Here is a 16,273-nt window from a genome sequence, read left to right as displayed (position 1 = left end):
GCAAGTAAAACTCAAGATTCTGTGATCTTCAGCCACAGACTTCTTGTCTCACCTTAACAAAACTTCTGAACAGATGTTAATATCCACTCCCACAAAGCTGACACATTCTTCTACAACACTATCCAGTGTGGCCTTGAGTAGAGTCTGAGACACATCGTGCTGAAAAGACAAAGATCAAATATGAATCAAAAGTAAAGAACATGCAAAAAAACACATTTAAAAAAAGACAGACAAGATGAAAAGGCAGAGGGCTATGTACCAGATGAGGGAACAAGATAAAACCCCAGAAAAACAACTAAATGAAGTGGAGATAGGAAATCTTCCAAAAAAAGAATTCAGAATAATGACAGTGAAGATGATCCAGACCTCGGAAAAAGAATGGAGGCAAAGATCGAGAAGATGCAAGAAATGTTTAAGAAAGACCTACAAGAATTAAAGAACAAACAAACAGAGATGAACAATACAATAACTGAAATGAAAACCACACTAGAAGGAATCAATAGCAGAATAACTGAGGCAGAATGGATAAGTGACCTGGAAGACAGAATGGTGGAATTCACTGCTGTGGAACAGAATAAACTAAAAAGAAGGAAAAGAAATGAAGACAGCCTAAGAACCTCTGGGACAACATTAAACACAAAAACATTCACATTATAGGGGTCCCAGAAGGAGAAGAGAGAAAGGACCAGAGAAAATATTTGAACAGATTATAGTTGAAAAGCTTCCTAACGTGGGAAAGGAAAGAGCCACCTAAGTCCAGGAAGCACAGAGAGTCCCATACAGGAGAAACACACTGAGACGCATAGTAATCAAATTGGCAAAAATTAAAGACAAAGAAAAATTATTGAAAGCAGCAAGGGGAAAACGACAAATAACATATAAGGGAACTACCATAAGGTTAACAGCTGATTTCTCAGCAGAAACTCTACAAACCAGAAGGGAGTGGCATGATATACTTAAAGTGATGAAAGGGAAGAACCTACAACCAAGATTACTCTACCGGGCAAGCATCTCATTCCGATTCAATGGAGAAATCAAAAGCTTTACAGACAAGCAAAAGCTAAGAGAATTCAGCACCACCAAACCAGCCCTACAACAAATGACAAAGGAACTTCTCTAAGTGGGAAACACAAGAGAAGAAAAGGACCTATGAAACCAAACCCAAAACAATTAAGAAAATGGTCATAGGAACATACATATCGATAATCACCTTAAACGTGAATGGATTAAATGCTCCAACCAAAAGACACAGGCTTGCTGAATGGATACAAAAACAAGACCCATCTATATGCTGTCTACAAGAGACCCACTTCAGATCTAGGGACACATACAGACTGAAAGTAAGGGGATGGAAAAAGATATTCCATGCAAATGGAAATCAAAAGAAAGCTGGAGTAGCAATACTCATACCAGATAAAATAGACTTTAAAATAAAGAATGTTACAAGAGACAGGGAAGGACAATACATAATGATCAAGGGATCAATCCAAGAAGAAGATATAACAATTGTAAATATTTTTGCACCAAACAGAAGACAACTGCAACTGCTAACAGCTATAAAAGAGGAAATCGACAGTAACACAATAATAGTGGGGGACTTTAACACCTCACTTACACAAATGGACAGATCATCCAAAATGAAAATAAGGAAACAGAAGCTGTAAATGACACAAAAGACCAGATAGATTTAACTGATATTTATAGGACATTCCATCCAAAAACAGCAGATTACACTTTCTTCTAAAGGGCGCACGGAACATTCTCCAGGATAGATCACATCTTGGGTCACAAATCAAGCCTCAGTAAATTTAAGAAAACTGAAATCATATCAAGCATCTTTTCTGACCACAATGCTATGAGATTAGAAATCAATTAAAGGGAAAAAAACTAAAAAACACAAACACATGGAGGCTAAACAATACGTTACTAAATAACCAAGAAATCACTGAAAAAATCAAAGGGGAAATCAAAAAATATCTAGAGACAAATGACAATGAAAACATGATGATCCAAAACCTATGGGATGCAGCAAAAGCACTTCTAAGAGGGAAGTTTATAGCTATACAAGCCTACCTCAAGAAACAAGAAAAACCTCAAATAAACAATCTAACCGTACACCTAAAGGAACTAGAGAAAGAAGAAAAAACAAAACCCAAAGTTAGCAGAAGGAAAGAAATCATAAAGATCAGATCAGAAATAAATGAAATAGAAACAAAGAAAACAATAGCAAAGATCAATAAAACTAAAAGCTGGTTTTTTGAGAAGATAAACAAAATTGATAAACCATTAGGCAAACTCATCAAGAAAAAGAGGGAGAGGACTCAAATCAATAAAATTGGAAATGAAAAAGGAGAAGTTACAACAGACACCGCAGAAATACGAAGCATCCTAAGAGACTACTACAAGCAACTCTATGCCAATAAAATGGACAACCTGGAAGAAATGGAGAAATTCTTAGAAAGGTATAACCTTCCAAGACTGAACCAGGAAGAAACAGAAAATATGAACAGACCAATCACAAGTAATGAAATTGAAACTGTGATTAAAAATCTTCCAACAAACAGAAGTCCAGGACCAGATGGCTTCACAGGTGAATTCTATCAAACATTGAGAGAAGAGTTAACACCGATCCTTCTCAAAATCTTCCAAAAAATTGTGGAGGAAGGAACACTCCCGAACTCATTCTATGAGGCCACCATCACCCTGATACCAAAACCAGACACAGATACTACAGAAAAAGAAAATGACAGACCAATATGACTGATGAATATAGATGCAAAAATCCTCAACAAAATACTAGCAAACAGAATCCAACAACACACTAAAAGGATCATACACCATGATCAAGTGGGATTTATCCCAGGGATGCAGGGATTCTTCAATATACACAAATGAATCAATGTGATAAACCATATTAACAAACTGAAGAATAAAAACCATACGATCATCTCGATAGATGCAGAAAAAGCTTTTGACAAAATTCAACACCCATTTATGATAAAAATTCTCCAGAAACTGGGCATAGAGGGAACCTACCTCAGCATAGTAAAGTCCATATACGACAAACCCACAGCAAACATCATTCTCAATGGTGAAAAACTGAAAGCATTTCCTCTAAGATCAGGAACAAGACAAGGATGTCCACCCTCACCAATATTATTCAACATAGTTTTGGAAGTCCTAGCCACGGCAATCAGAGAAGAAAAAGAAATAAAAGGAATACAAATTGGAAAAGAAGAAGTAAAACTGTCACTGTTTGCAGATGACATGATACTATACATAGAGAATGCTAAAGATGCCACCAGAAAACTACTAGAGCTAATCAACGAATTTGGCAAAGTTGCAGGACACAAAATTAATGCACAGAAATCTCTTGCATTCCTATACACTAATGATGAAAAACCTGAAAGAGAAATTAAGGAAACGTTCCCATTTACCACTGCTACAAAAAGAATAAAATACCTAGGAACAAACCTACCTAGGGAGACAAAAGACCTGTAGGCAGAAAACTATAAGACACTGATGAAAGAAATTAAAGATGATACCAACAAATGGAGAGATATACCATGTTCTGGGATTGGAAGAATCAATATTGTGAAAATGACTATACTACCCAAAGCAATCTACATATTCAATGTGATCCCTATCAAATTACCAATGGCATCTTTTACGGAACTAGAACAAATAATCTTAAAATTTGTATGGAGACCCGAAAGACCCCAAATAGCCAAAGCGGTCCTGAGGGAAAAAAACGGAGCTGGAGGAATCAGGCTCCCTGACTTCAGACTATACTACAAAGCTACAGTAATCAAGACAACGTGGTACTGGCACAAAAACAGAAACATAGATCAATGGAACAAGATAGAAAGCCCAGAGATAAACCCACACACCTATGGTCAACTAATCTATGACAAAGGAGGCAAGGATATACAATGGAGAAAAGACAGTCTCTTCAATAAGTGGTGCTGGGAAAACTGGACAGCTACATGTAAAAGAATGGAATTAGAATACTCCCTAACACCATACACAAAAATAAACTCCAAATGGATTCAAGACCTAAATGTAAGACTGGACACTATAAAACTCTTAGAGGAAAACATAGGAAGAACACTCTTTGACATAAATCACAGCAAGATCTTTTTGGATCCACCTCCTAGAGTAACGGAAATAAAAACAAAAATAAACAAATGGGACCTTATGAAACTTCAAAGCTTTTGCACAGCAAAGGAAGCCATAAACAAGACGAAAAGACAACCCTCAGAATGGGAGAAAATATTTGCAAACAAATAAACAGACAAAGGATTAATCTCCAAAATATATAAACAGCTCATGCAGCTCAATATTAAAGAAACCAACAACCCAATCCAAAAACGGGCAGAAGACCTAAATAGACATTTCTCCAAAGAAGACATACAGATGGCCAAGAAGCACATGAAAAGCTGCTCAACATCACTAATTATTAGAGAAATGCAAATCAAAACTACAATGAGGTATCACCTCACACCAGTTAGAATGGGCATCAACAGAAAATCTACAAACAACAAATGCTGGAAAGGGTGGAGAAAAGGGAACCCTCTTGCACTGTTGGTGGGAATGTAAATTGATATAGCCACTATGGAGAAGAGTATGGAGGTTCCTTAAAAAACTAAAAACAGAATTACCATATGATCCAGCAATCCCACTACTGGGTATATACCTAGAGAAAACCATAATCCAAAAAGACACATGCACCCCTACGCTCACTGCAGCACTATTTACAATAGCCAGGACATGGAAGCAACCTAAATGCCCATCGACAGACGAATGGATAAAGAAGATGTGGTACATATATACAATGGAATATTACTCAGCCATAAAAAGGAACGAAAGTGGGTCATTTGTGAGATGTGGATGGATCTAGAGACTGTCATACAGAGTGAAGTAAGTCAGAAAGAGAAAAACAAATATTGTATATTAACGCATATATGTGGAACCTAGAAAAATGGTACAGATGAACCGGTTTGCAGGGCAGAAGTTGAGACACAGATGTAGAGAACAAATGTATGGACACCAAGGGGGAAAAGCGGTGGGCGGGGGGGTGGGAGGGTGGTATGATGAATTGGGAGATTGGGATTGACATGTATACACTGATGTGTATAAAACTGATGACTAATAAGGACCTGCTGTATAAAAAAGTAAATAAAATAAAATTCAAAAAAAAAAACCAAAGTTATGTTACACTGCAAAAAAAAAAAAAAAGTAAAGAACATACAGTTCTTGGACTAGTCCCTTTGCGTATACTACTGGTAGCAGGCTGAGACACAGCAAACTAAATTTCTTCATTTCTTTTAGACACATTGTTAGCCAATGTAATTGAGCTGAACTTAAGGAATCTGTTCTTACTCTCTAAATTACTCATACACTTGACTCAAATATAACAGCACCAGTATTTTTCCCTTTTGTGAAATTCTGCCAGAGCAAGGGTTCTCAAACTTTAGCTTGCCATCAAAATCACCTGCAGGGTTTGTTAAAACACAGGTTGCTAGGCCCCACATCCACAGTCTTTGATTCAGTAGGTCTGAGGTGGGGCCTGAGAATTTGCATTCTAAGAAGCTCCCCAGTAATGTTGTTGCTGTTGGTTCTGGGAGCACACTTTGAGCCATACTGGTCACTATCATTCACGCACTGCCTTGTAGTCTTATCTTCACTTGCATATGTATTCTGTCCCTTAGTTCTTCTTAACAGGAGAGAGTGAATTATAATAGGAAGCAGAACACAAATACTCAGTAAATTTGACAGTAAACCAAACTCTCATATTTCATGAAACTGAAGATACTACTGCTTATAAGAAGCACCATTATTTTATATACCACTAAGAAAGAAGATATACCACCAATTAAATCATAACACAATGCTTTCTTGTTACTCAGAATTTTTGTTTTATAAAAATTAAAAGAACTCTTTTAGACTTATTTAGAAAGTTTTAAAATCATATATCATGCATAGACAAAAAGGAAAATATAAGCAATTTAATCTGATTAAGGTATTCCTGAAATTTCTTCACATTAAACATTCAACTTTTCTGTATCACTTTGTAAAGTCAGAGTCATAGATGTCCAAATTCTTCCACCCATTTTATCTTTTATGCTGCTGAGCACCTAGATAATGCAGCATTTCTTAAAAGAGTAATACTCTATAGTTTCTGAGATTTTCTTTCAAGCTGTCAGACGCTCATTCTGTAGTCCTACCTTAATCTCAACACAAGAGATTTTAGACAGCAACAAAACTCCTACTTTTCCTTAAAGGTCCTTAAATGTTTCATTGTTCAATAGTTTATTGACTAGAACAGTGAAGAGCCTGCAGTTCAGCCATGTCTCCAGGATTCACAATCAAATTCACGAAGATGCTACACCATGATTTGCCACAGGGCCAACCAGAGGACATCATTAATTGGAAGATGCATCCTACTATCAGAGTGTTAAAATGTGAGAAAATATGCATCTTAGAATTGATGAAATGCAGTATCTGAATAACTATTTGTTCGTTAATTGAAGCCAGATTACCATAGTGAATGGTTCAAAACACTTGATGTTATTCACAATTCTAAAATTAAAGATCCTCCGTTAATGTTCCCAGACATGAAACTGTAATTCAGCATTCTTCTCCTCTCCATATGTCTTAAGGAATCAAGGATAGGTTTGATAACCTTAAATTCTTAGGAAGACAATATAGTAAGTAGACTCTCTAGGTATTGTGATTACACTATTATCATTTAATAACAGCTGAAGTTTTTGATCTGCCAGACTGTTTTTGTTTTTCAGAGATAACCTAGTTGGTAACTACTCAGACCACAGCTTAAAAATATAGACACAATTATAAAAATCTAATAAGCAAATATAATCATGAAAAATATCATAAAGTAAAACCCAAGACGTCACTAAGAACCTGATTATTTATGAGCCACAGCTTTTAAGAAGCTGGATAGTCTTTTCTGTGTCTAAGTAGATGAGAATCAGCAAAATGAAAAGGGGACTTTACAAAATGAGAGGGTAGAAGATGGGTGACAATATAGAGGCAAGTACAATGAAAGTAACGAGAAAAAATATTTGAGGAAAGAGACATAACTTTAAGCAAATAGGAAAAACTAAGAGTAATAGTTAGGGGTCACTAGAATAAATGCAAACAACTCCACACACTTCCAAACACACCAGATGCATAGGATATCTAAATGAGTAGCAGTCCCTATAGCAGACAATCTTGGTTGCCCATCCTACCTCTAGTCTCCAACCCCCTTTTCCTCCTTCCAGACAGAAGCCTGATTGTGTTTCATGCATCCACTCAACCTCTGTAAGGCCATATGCTTTAGGGAAGCTGGCCCTATTTCCAGCAGATGATAATGACCGGTTAAAACCAATGGTTTTCAAACTGAGGCTTGTGACCAATTAGTGGATCATAAAGTTAATTTGGTTGCTTGCCACACAGCATTAAAAAAATCAATAAAGAAACAGAATAGACCACATCAAGCCTGTTGCACATATCCTTAACATGGAATGAACAGTGTAATAAAAAAATGCAGCCAACTGAGATTATCATGTGAGAAGAATATATAAACTGGCCAGGAACATGTGTTTCGTTCACTGATGTCTCATTTGATCTTTTGGTAAATGATGGTCCCTTTGACCACGGATTGATAGAGAGGTTAAAGAGTAACTTTACAGAGTTATAAAGCAAAGTATTTTAAAAAGTAAGTCAGAAAGAGAAAAACAAATATTGTATGTATGAATTCATATATGTGGAATCTAGAAAAATGGTATAGATGATCTTATTTGCAAAGCAGAAAGAGAGAAACAGATGTAGAGAACAAATGTATGGATACCAATGGGGAAAGGGGGGTGGGTGGGAGGAATTGGGCGATTAGGATTGACACATACATACTATTGATACTATGTATAAAATAGTAACTAGGGAGGACCTTCAAGATGGGGGAGGAGTAAGACGTGGAGATCACCTTCCTCCCCACAGATACATCAAAAATACATCTACATGTGGAACAACTCCTACAGAACACCGACTGAATGCTGGCAGAAGACCTCAGACTTCCCAAAAGGCAAGAAACTCCCCATGTAGCTGGGTAGGGCAAAAGAAAAAAGAAAAAACAGAGACAAAACAACAGGGACGGGACCTGTACCTCTGGGAGGGAGCTATGAAGGAGGAAAAGTTTCCACACACCAGGAAGCCCCTTCACTGGCGGAGACAGGGAGTGGCGGGGAGGAAGCTTCGGAGCCATGGAGGAGAGTGCAGCAACAGGGGTGCAGAGGGCAAAGCAGAGAGATTCCTGCACAGAGGATTGGTGCCAACCAGCACTGACCAGCCTGACACGCTTGTCTGCTCACCCGCTGGATTGGGTGGGGGCTGGGAGCTGAGGCTCTGGCTTCGGAGGTCAGACCCCAGGGAGAGGACTGGGGTTGGCTGCGTGAACACAGCGTGAAGCGGGGGTGCAAGTGCACCACATCTAGCTGGGAGGGAGTCCGAGAAAAGCTCCTGAACTGCCTAAGTGGCAAGAGAATATTGTTTCAGGGTGTGTGAGGAGATGAGATTCAGAGCATCACCTAAACAAGCTTCAGAGATGGGCACAAGCCGCGGCTAGCAGCGCGGACACCAGAGAACGGCATGAAACTCTAATACTGCTGCTACAGCCACCAAGAATCCTGTGTACAAGCACAGGTCACTATCCACACCTCCCCTCGCGGAAGGCCATTCATCCCGCCACTGCCAGGGTCCTGTGATCGAGGGACAACTTCCCTGGGAGAACACATGGCACACCCCAGGCTGTTGCAATGTCACACTGGCCTCTGCCGCCGCAGGCTCACCCAGCATCCCGTACCCCTCCTTCCCCCGGGCCTGAGTGAGCCAGAGCCCCCTGATCAGCTGCTCCTTTAACCTCCTCCTGTCTGGGCAAATAACAGACGCCAGAGAGCAACCTACATGCAGAGGTGGGGCCGAATCCAAAGCTGAACCCCAGAAGCTGTGCCAACAAAGAAGAGAAAGGGAAATCTCTCCATACAGCCTCAGAAGCAGCAGATTAAATCTCCACAATCAACTTGATGTACCCTGCATCTGTGGAATACCTGAATAGAAAACGAATCATCCCAAAGTTGAGGCAGTGGACTTTGGGAGCAACTATATACTTGGGGTTTGCTGTATGCGACTGACTAGTTTCTGATTTTTATGTTTACCCTAGTTTAGTTTTTGGCGCTTGTTATCATTGGTGGATTTGTTTACTGGTTTGGTTGCTCTCTTCTCCTTTTTTCTTTTATTACTATTTTTATTTTAATAATATATTAAAAATTCTTTATTTTAATAACTTTAATTAATTTATTTATTTATTCTTTCTTTTTTCTCCCTTTTATTCTGAGCCATGTGGCTGACAAGGTCTTGGTGCTCTGGCTGGGTGTCAGGCCTGAGCCTCTGAGGTGCGAGAGCCAAGTTCAGGACACTGGTCCACCAGAGACCTCCCGGCCCCACGTAATATCAATTGGCGAGAGGTCTCCCAGAGATCTCCATCTCAACACTAAGACTCAGGTGCAATCAACGAGCAGAAAGCTCCACTGCTGGATGCCCCATGCCAAACAAATAGCAACACGGGAACATAACCCCATCCATTAGCAGAGAGGCTGCCTAAAATCATAATAAGTTCACAGACACCCCAAAACATACCACCGGACATGATCCTGCCCACCAGAAAGATCCAGTCTTGTCCATGAGAACACAGGCACCAGTCCTCTCCACCAGGAAGCATACACAACCCACTAAACCAACCTTACCCACTGGGGGCAGACACCAAAAAAACCGGGAACTATGAACCTGCAGCCTGCAAAAAGGAGACCCTAAACACAGTAAGTTAAGCAAAATGAGAAGACAGAGAAATATGCAGCAGATGAAGGAGCAAGGTAAAAACCCACCAGACAAAACAAATGAAGAGGAAATAGGCAGTCTACTTGAAAAAGAATTCAGAGTAGCTATAGTAAAGATGATCCAAAATCTTGTAAATGGAATGGAGAAAATATAAGAAGCGTTTAACAAGGACCTAGAAGGGCTAAAGGGCAAACAAACAATGATGAACAACACAATAAATGAAATTAAAAATTCCCTAGAAGGAATCAATAGCAGAATAACTGAGGCAGAAGAATGGATAAGTGACCTGGAAAATAAAATAGTGGAAAAAGCTACCACAGAGCAGAATAAAGAAAAAAGAATGAAAAGAATTGAGGACAGTATCAGAGACCTCTGGGACAACATTAAACGCACCAACATTCACATTATAGGAGTCCCAGAAGAAGAGAAAAAAAAAGGGAGTGAGAAAATATTTGCAGAGATTATACTTGAAAACTTCCCTAACATGGGAAAGGAAATAGTAAATCAAGTCCAGGAAGCATAAAGAGTCCCAAACAGTGACATATATACACTAATAGGTATAAAATGAATAACTAATAAGAACTTGCCGTATAAAAAAATAAATAAAATTATAAAATAAAAAAAAAAAGCAGCAAGGGAAAAGCAACAAATAACATACAAGGGAATCCCTATAAGGTTAACAGCTGATCTTTCAGCAGAAACTCTACAAGTCAGAGGGAGTGGCAGAACATATTTAAATTGATGAAAGGGAAAAAACTACAACCAAGATTACTCTACTCAGCAAGGATCTCATTCAGATTCAACGGAGAAATTAAAACCTTTACAGACAAGCAAAAGCTGAGAGAATTCAGCACCACCAAAGCAGCTTTAAAACAAATTCTAAAGGAACTTCTCTAGGCCAGAAACACAAGAAAAGGAAAAGACTTACAAAAACAAACCCAAAACAATTAAGAAAATGGTAATAGGAACATACATATCGCTAATTACCTTCAATGTAAATGGATTAACTGCTCCAACCAAGACACAGACTGGCTGAATGGATACAATAACAAGACCTGTATATATGCTGTCTACAGGAGACCCACTTCAGATCGAGGGACACATACAGACTGAAAGTGAGGGGATGGAAAAACATTTTCCATGCAAATGGAAATGAAAAGAAAGCTGGAATAACATTTCTTCTATCAGACAAAATTGCTTTAAAATAAAGACTGTTACAAGAGACAAAGAAGGACACTACATAATGATCAAGGGATCAGTCCAAGAAGAAGATATAACAATTGTAAATATTTATGCACCCAACATAGGAGCACCTCAATACATAAGGCAAATGCTAACAGCCATAAAAGGGGAAACTGACAGTAACACAATCATAGTAGGGGACATCAACATCCCACTTTCACCCATGGACAGATCATCCAAAATGAAAATAAATAAGGAAACACAAGCTTTAAATGATACATTAAACAAGATGGACTTAATTGATATTTATAGGATACTCCATCCAAAAACAACAGAATACACATTTTTCTCAAGTGCTCATGGAACATTCTCCAGGATAGATCATATCTTGGGTCACAAATCAAGCCTTGGTAAATTTAAGAAAATTGAAATTGTATCACGTATCTTTTCCGACCACAACGCCATGAGACTAGATATCAATTACAGGAAAAGATCTGTAAAAAATGCAAACACATGGAGGCTAAACGATATACTACTTAATAATGAAGCGATCACTGAAGAAACCAAAGAGGAAATAAAAAAATACCTAGAAACAAATGACAATGGAGACACAATGACCCAAAACCTATGGGATGCAGCAAAAGCAGTTCTAAGGGGGAAGTTTATAGCAATACAAGCCCACCTTAAGAAGCAGGAAACATCTAAATAAGCAACCTAACCTTGCACCTCAAGCAATTAGAGAAAGAAGAACAAAAAAAGCCCAAAGCTAGCAGAAGGAAAGAAATCATAAAAATCAGATCAGAAATAAATGAAAAAGAAATGAAGGAAACAATAGCAAAGATAAATAAAACTAAAAGCTGGTTCTTTGAGAAGATAAACAAAATAGATAAACCACTAGCCAGACTCATCAAGAAAAAAAGGGAGAAGACTCAAATCAATAGAATTAGAAATGAAAAAGGAGAGGTAACAACTGACACTGCAGAAATAAAAAAGATCATGAGAGATTACTACAAGCAACTCTATGCCAATAAAATGGACAATTTGGAAGAAATGGACAAATTCTTAGAAATGCACAACCTGCCAAGACTGAATCAGGAAGAAACAGAAAATATGAACAGACCAATCACAAGCACTGAAATTGAAACTGTGATTAAAAATCTTCCAACAAACAAAAGCCCAGGACCAGATGGCTTCACAGGCGAATTCTATCAAACATTTAGAGAAGAGCTAACACCTATCCTTCTCAAACTCTTCCAAAATATAGCAGAGGGAGGAACACTCCCAAATTCCTTCTACGAGGCCACCATCACCTTGATACCAAAACCAGACAAGGATGTCACAAAGAAAGAAAACTACAGGCCAATATCACTGATGAACATAGATGCAAAAATCCTCAACAAAATACTAGCAAACAGAATCCAACAGCACATTAAAAGGATCATACACCATGATCAAGTGGGGTTTATTCCAGGAATGCAAGGATTCTTCAATATACGCAAATCTATCAATGTGATACACCATATTAACAAATTGAAGGAGAAAAACCATATGATCATCTCAATAGATGCAGAGAAAGCTTTTGACAAAATTCAACACCCATTTATGATAAAAACCCTGCAGAAAGTAGGCATAGAGGGAACTTTCCTCAACATAATAAAGGCCATATATGACAAGCCCACAGCAAACATCATCCTCAATGGTGAAAAACTGAAAGCATTTCCACTAAGATCAGGAACAAGACAAGGTTGCCCACTCTCACCACTCTTATTCAACATAGTTTTGGAAGTTTTAGCCACAGCAATCAGAGAAGAAAAGGAAATAAAAGGAATCCAAATCGGAAAAGAAGAAGTAAAGCTGTCACTGTTTGCAGATGACATGATCCTATACATAGAGAATCCTAAAGATGCTACCAGAAAACTACTAGAGCTAATCAATGAATTTGGTAAAGTGGCAGGATACAAAATTAATGCACAGAAATCTCTGGCATTCCTATATACTAATGATGAAAAATCTGAAAGTGAAATCAAGAAAACACTCCCATTTACCACTGCAACAAAAAGAATAAAATACCTAGGAATAAACCTACCTAAGGAGACAAAAGACCTGTATGCAGAAAATTATAAGACACTGATGAAAGAAATTAAAGATGATACAAATAGATGGAGAGATATACCATGTTCTTGGATTGGAAGAATCAACATTGTGAAAATGACTCTACTACCCAAAGCAATCTATAGATTCAATGCAATCCCTATCAAACTACCACTGGCATTTTTCACAGAACTAGAACAAAAAATTTTGCAATTTGTATGGAAACACAAAAGACCCCGAATAGCCAAAGCAATCTTGAGAACGAAAAAAGGAACTGGAGGAATCAGGCTCCCTGACTTCAGACTATACTACAAAGCTACAGTAATCAAGACAGTACGGTACTGGCACAAAAACAGAAAGACAGATCAATGGAACAGCATAGAAAGCCCAGAGATAAACCCACGCATATTTGGACACCTTATCTTTGATAAAGGTGGCAGGAATGTACAGTGGAGAAAGGACAGCCTCTTCAATAAGTGGTGCTGGGAAAACTGGACAGGTACATGTAAAAGTATGAGATTAGATCACTCCCTAACACCGTACACAAAAATAAGCTCAAAATGGATTAAAGACCTAAATGTAAGGCCAGAAACTATCAAACTCTTAGAGGAAAACATAGGCAGAACACTCTATGACATAAATCACAGCAAGATCCTTTCTGACCCACCTCCTAGAGTAATGGAAATAAAAACAAAAATAAACAAATGGGACCTAATGAAACTTCAAAGCTTTTGCACAGCAAAGGAAACCATAAACAAGACCAAAAGACAACCCTCAGAATGGGAGAAAATATTTGCAAATGAAGCAACCGACAAAGGATTAATCTCCAAAATTTACAAGCAGCTCATGCAGCTCAATAACAAAAAAACAAACAACCCAATCCAAAAATGGGCAGAAGACCTAAATAGACGTTTCTCCAAAGAAGATATACAGACTGCCAACAAACACATGAAAGAATGCTCAACATCATTAATCATTAGAGAAATGCAAATCAAAACTACAATGAGATATCATCTCACACCAGTCAGAATGGCCATCATCAAAAAATCTAGAAACAATAAATGCTGGAGAGGGTGTGGAGAAAAGGGAACACTCTTGCACTGCTGGTGGGAATGTGAATTGGTTCAGCCACTATGGAGAACAGTATGGAGGTTCCTTAAAAAACTACAAATAGAACTACCATATGACCCAGCAATCCCACTACTGGGCATATACCCTGAGAAAACCAAAATTCAAAGAGTCATGTACCAAATTGTTCATTGCAGCTCTATTTACAATAGCCCAGAGATGGAAACAACCTAAGTGCCCATCATCGGATGAATGGATAAAGAAGATGTGGCACATATATACAATGGAATATTACTCAGCCATAAAAAGAAACGAAATTGAGCTATTTGTAATGAGGTGGATAGACCTAGAGTCTGTCATACAGAGTGAAGTAAGTCAGAAAGAAAAAGACAAATACCGTATGCTAACACATATATATGGAATTTAAGAAAAAAAAAAGTCATGAAGAACCTAGGGGTAAGGCAGGAATAAAGACGCAGACCTACTAGAGAACGGACTTGAGGTTATGGGGAGGGGGAAGGGTGAGCTGTGACAGGGCGAGAGAGAGTCATGGACATATACACACTAACAAACGTAGTAAGGTAGATAGCTAGTGGGAAGCAGCCGCATGGCACAGGGATATTGGCTCGGTGCTTTGTGACAGCCTGGAGGGGTGGGATAGGGAGGGTGGGAGGGAGGGAGACGCAAGAGGGAAGACATATGGGAACATGTATATGTATAACTGATTCACTTTGTTATAAAGCAGAAACTAACACACCATTGTAAAGCAATTATACCCCAATAAAGATGTTTAAAAAAAAAAAAAAAAGAGACATGTACCACAATGTTCATTGCAGCACTATTTACAATAGCCAGGACATGGAAGCAACCTAAGTGTCCATCGACAGATGAATGGATAAGGAAGATGTGGCACATATATACAATGGAATATTACTCAGCCATAAAAAGAAACGAAATTGGGTCATTTGTAGTGAGGTGGATAGACCTAGAGTCTGTCATACAGAGTGAAGTAAGTCAGAAAGAGAAAAACAAGTACTGCATACTAACACATATATATGGAATATCAAAAAGAAAAAAGATTCTGAAGAACCTAGGGGCAGGACAGGAATAAAGACGCAGAAGTAGAGAATGGACTTGAGGACACAGGGAGTGGGAAGGGTAAGTACCACACAGGGAGTGGTACTCTTTTTGATTTATGGTTTTCTCAGAGTATATGCCCAGTAGTGGGATTGCTGGGTCATATGGTAGTTCTATTTTTAGTTTTTTAATGAACTCCATACTGTTCTCCATAGTGGCTGTATCAATTTACTTTCCCACCAGCAGTGTATGAGGGTTCCCTTTTCTCTACACCCTTTCCAGCATTTATTGTTTCTAGATTTTTTGATGATGGCCATTCTGACTGATATGAGGTGATACCTCTTTGTGGTTTTAATATGCATTTCTCTAATGATTAGTTATGTTGAGCAGCTTTTCATGTGTTTGTTGGCAATCTGTATGTCTTCTTTGGAGAAATGTCTGTTTAGGTCTTCTACCCATTTTTGGATTGGGTTGTTTGTTTTTTTGAGTGAGCTGCATGAGCTGTTTGTATATTTTAGAGATTAATCCTTTGTCAGCTGCTTCATTTGCAAATATTTTCTCCCATTCTGAGGGTTGTCTTTTCGTCTTGTTTATGGTTTCCTTTGCTGTGCAAAAGATTTTAAGTTTCATTAGGTCCCATTTGTTTATTTTTGTTTTTATTTCCATTTCTCTAGGAGGTGGGTCAAAAAGGATCTTGCTGTGATTTATGGCATACAGTGTTCTGCCTATGAACAAAGTTGATTGTAATAATAATTTTACAAACACAGAAAACAATAAGAATGACAGACCCCAGATGTATTGTCAGTAATGATGTTCTTATAGATGACAGTTTAAAACCTTCAAAATTAAAAACCAAAGAAAAACATCCCCACCAGAATGGCTAAAATGAAAAATATGAAAAATACCAAGTATTGATAAGGATGTGAAGCAGCTGGAATGCTCAAAATATCATCATGATAAA

At 38.1% G+C, this 16,273-nt stretch overlaps 1 protein-coding gene and 1 long non-coding RNA gene across 7 annotated transcripts in view; both read right to left on the bottom strand.

The window, feature by feature from the left end:
- The window catches only part of LOC125960907 (uncharacterized), an 840,695-nt gene that overhangs the window by 65,710 nt on the left and 758,712 nt on the right, over window positions 1–16,273 (bottom strand). The window lies entirely within an intron of this gene.
- The window catches only part of SRBD1 (S1 RNA binding domain 1), a 231,045-nt gene that overhangs the window by 34,577 nt on the left and 180,195 nt on the right, over window positions 1–16,273 (bottom strand). For all 6 annotated transcript variants that reach the window (XM_033419145.2, XM_033419146.2, XM_033419147.2 and 3 more), the window contains one exon: window positions 53–159. In XM_033419145.2, coding sequence (XP_033275036.1) covers window positions 53–159 — 107 coding nt within the window. The remainder of the gene's footprint in view (window positions 1–52; window positions 160–16,273) is intronic.

This window comes from Orcinus orca, chromosome 13 (genome assembly GCF_937001465.1).
Source record: "Orcinus orca chromosome 13, mOrcOrc1.1, whole genome shotgun sequence".
Taxonomy (NCBI): domain Eukaryota; kingdom Metazoa; phylum Chordata; class Mammalia; order Artiodactyla; family Delphinidae; genus Orcinus; species Orcinus orca.
Note: the sequence above shows the minus strand (reverse complement) of the source record. Positions and strands in the feature narration are given on the sequence as shown.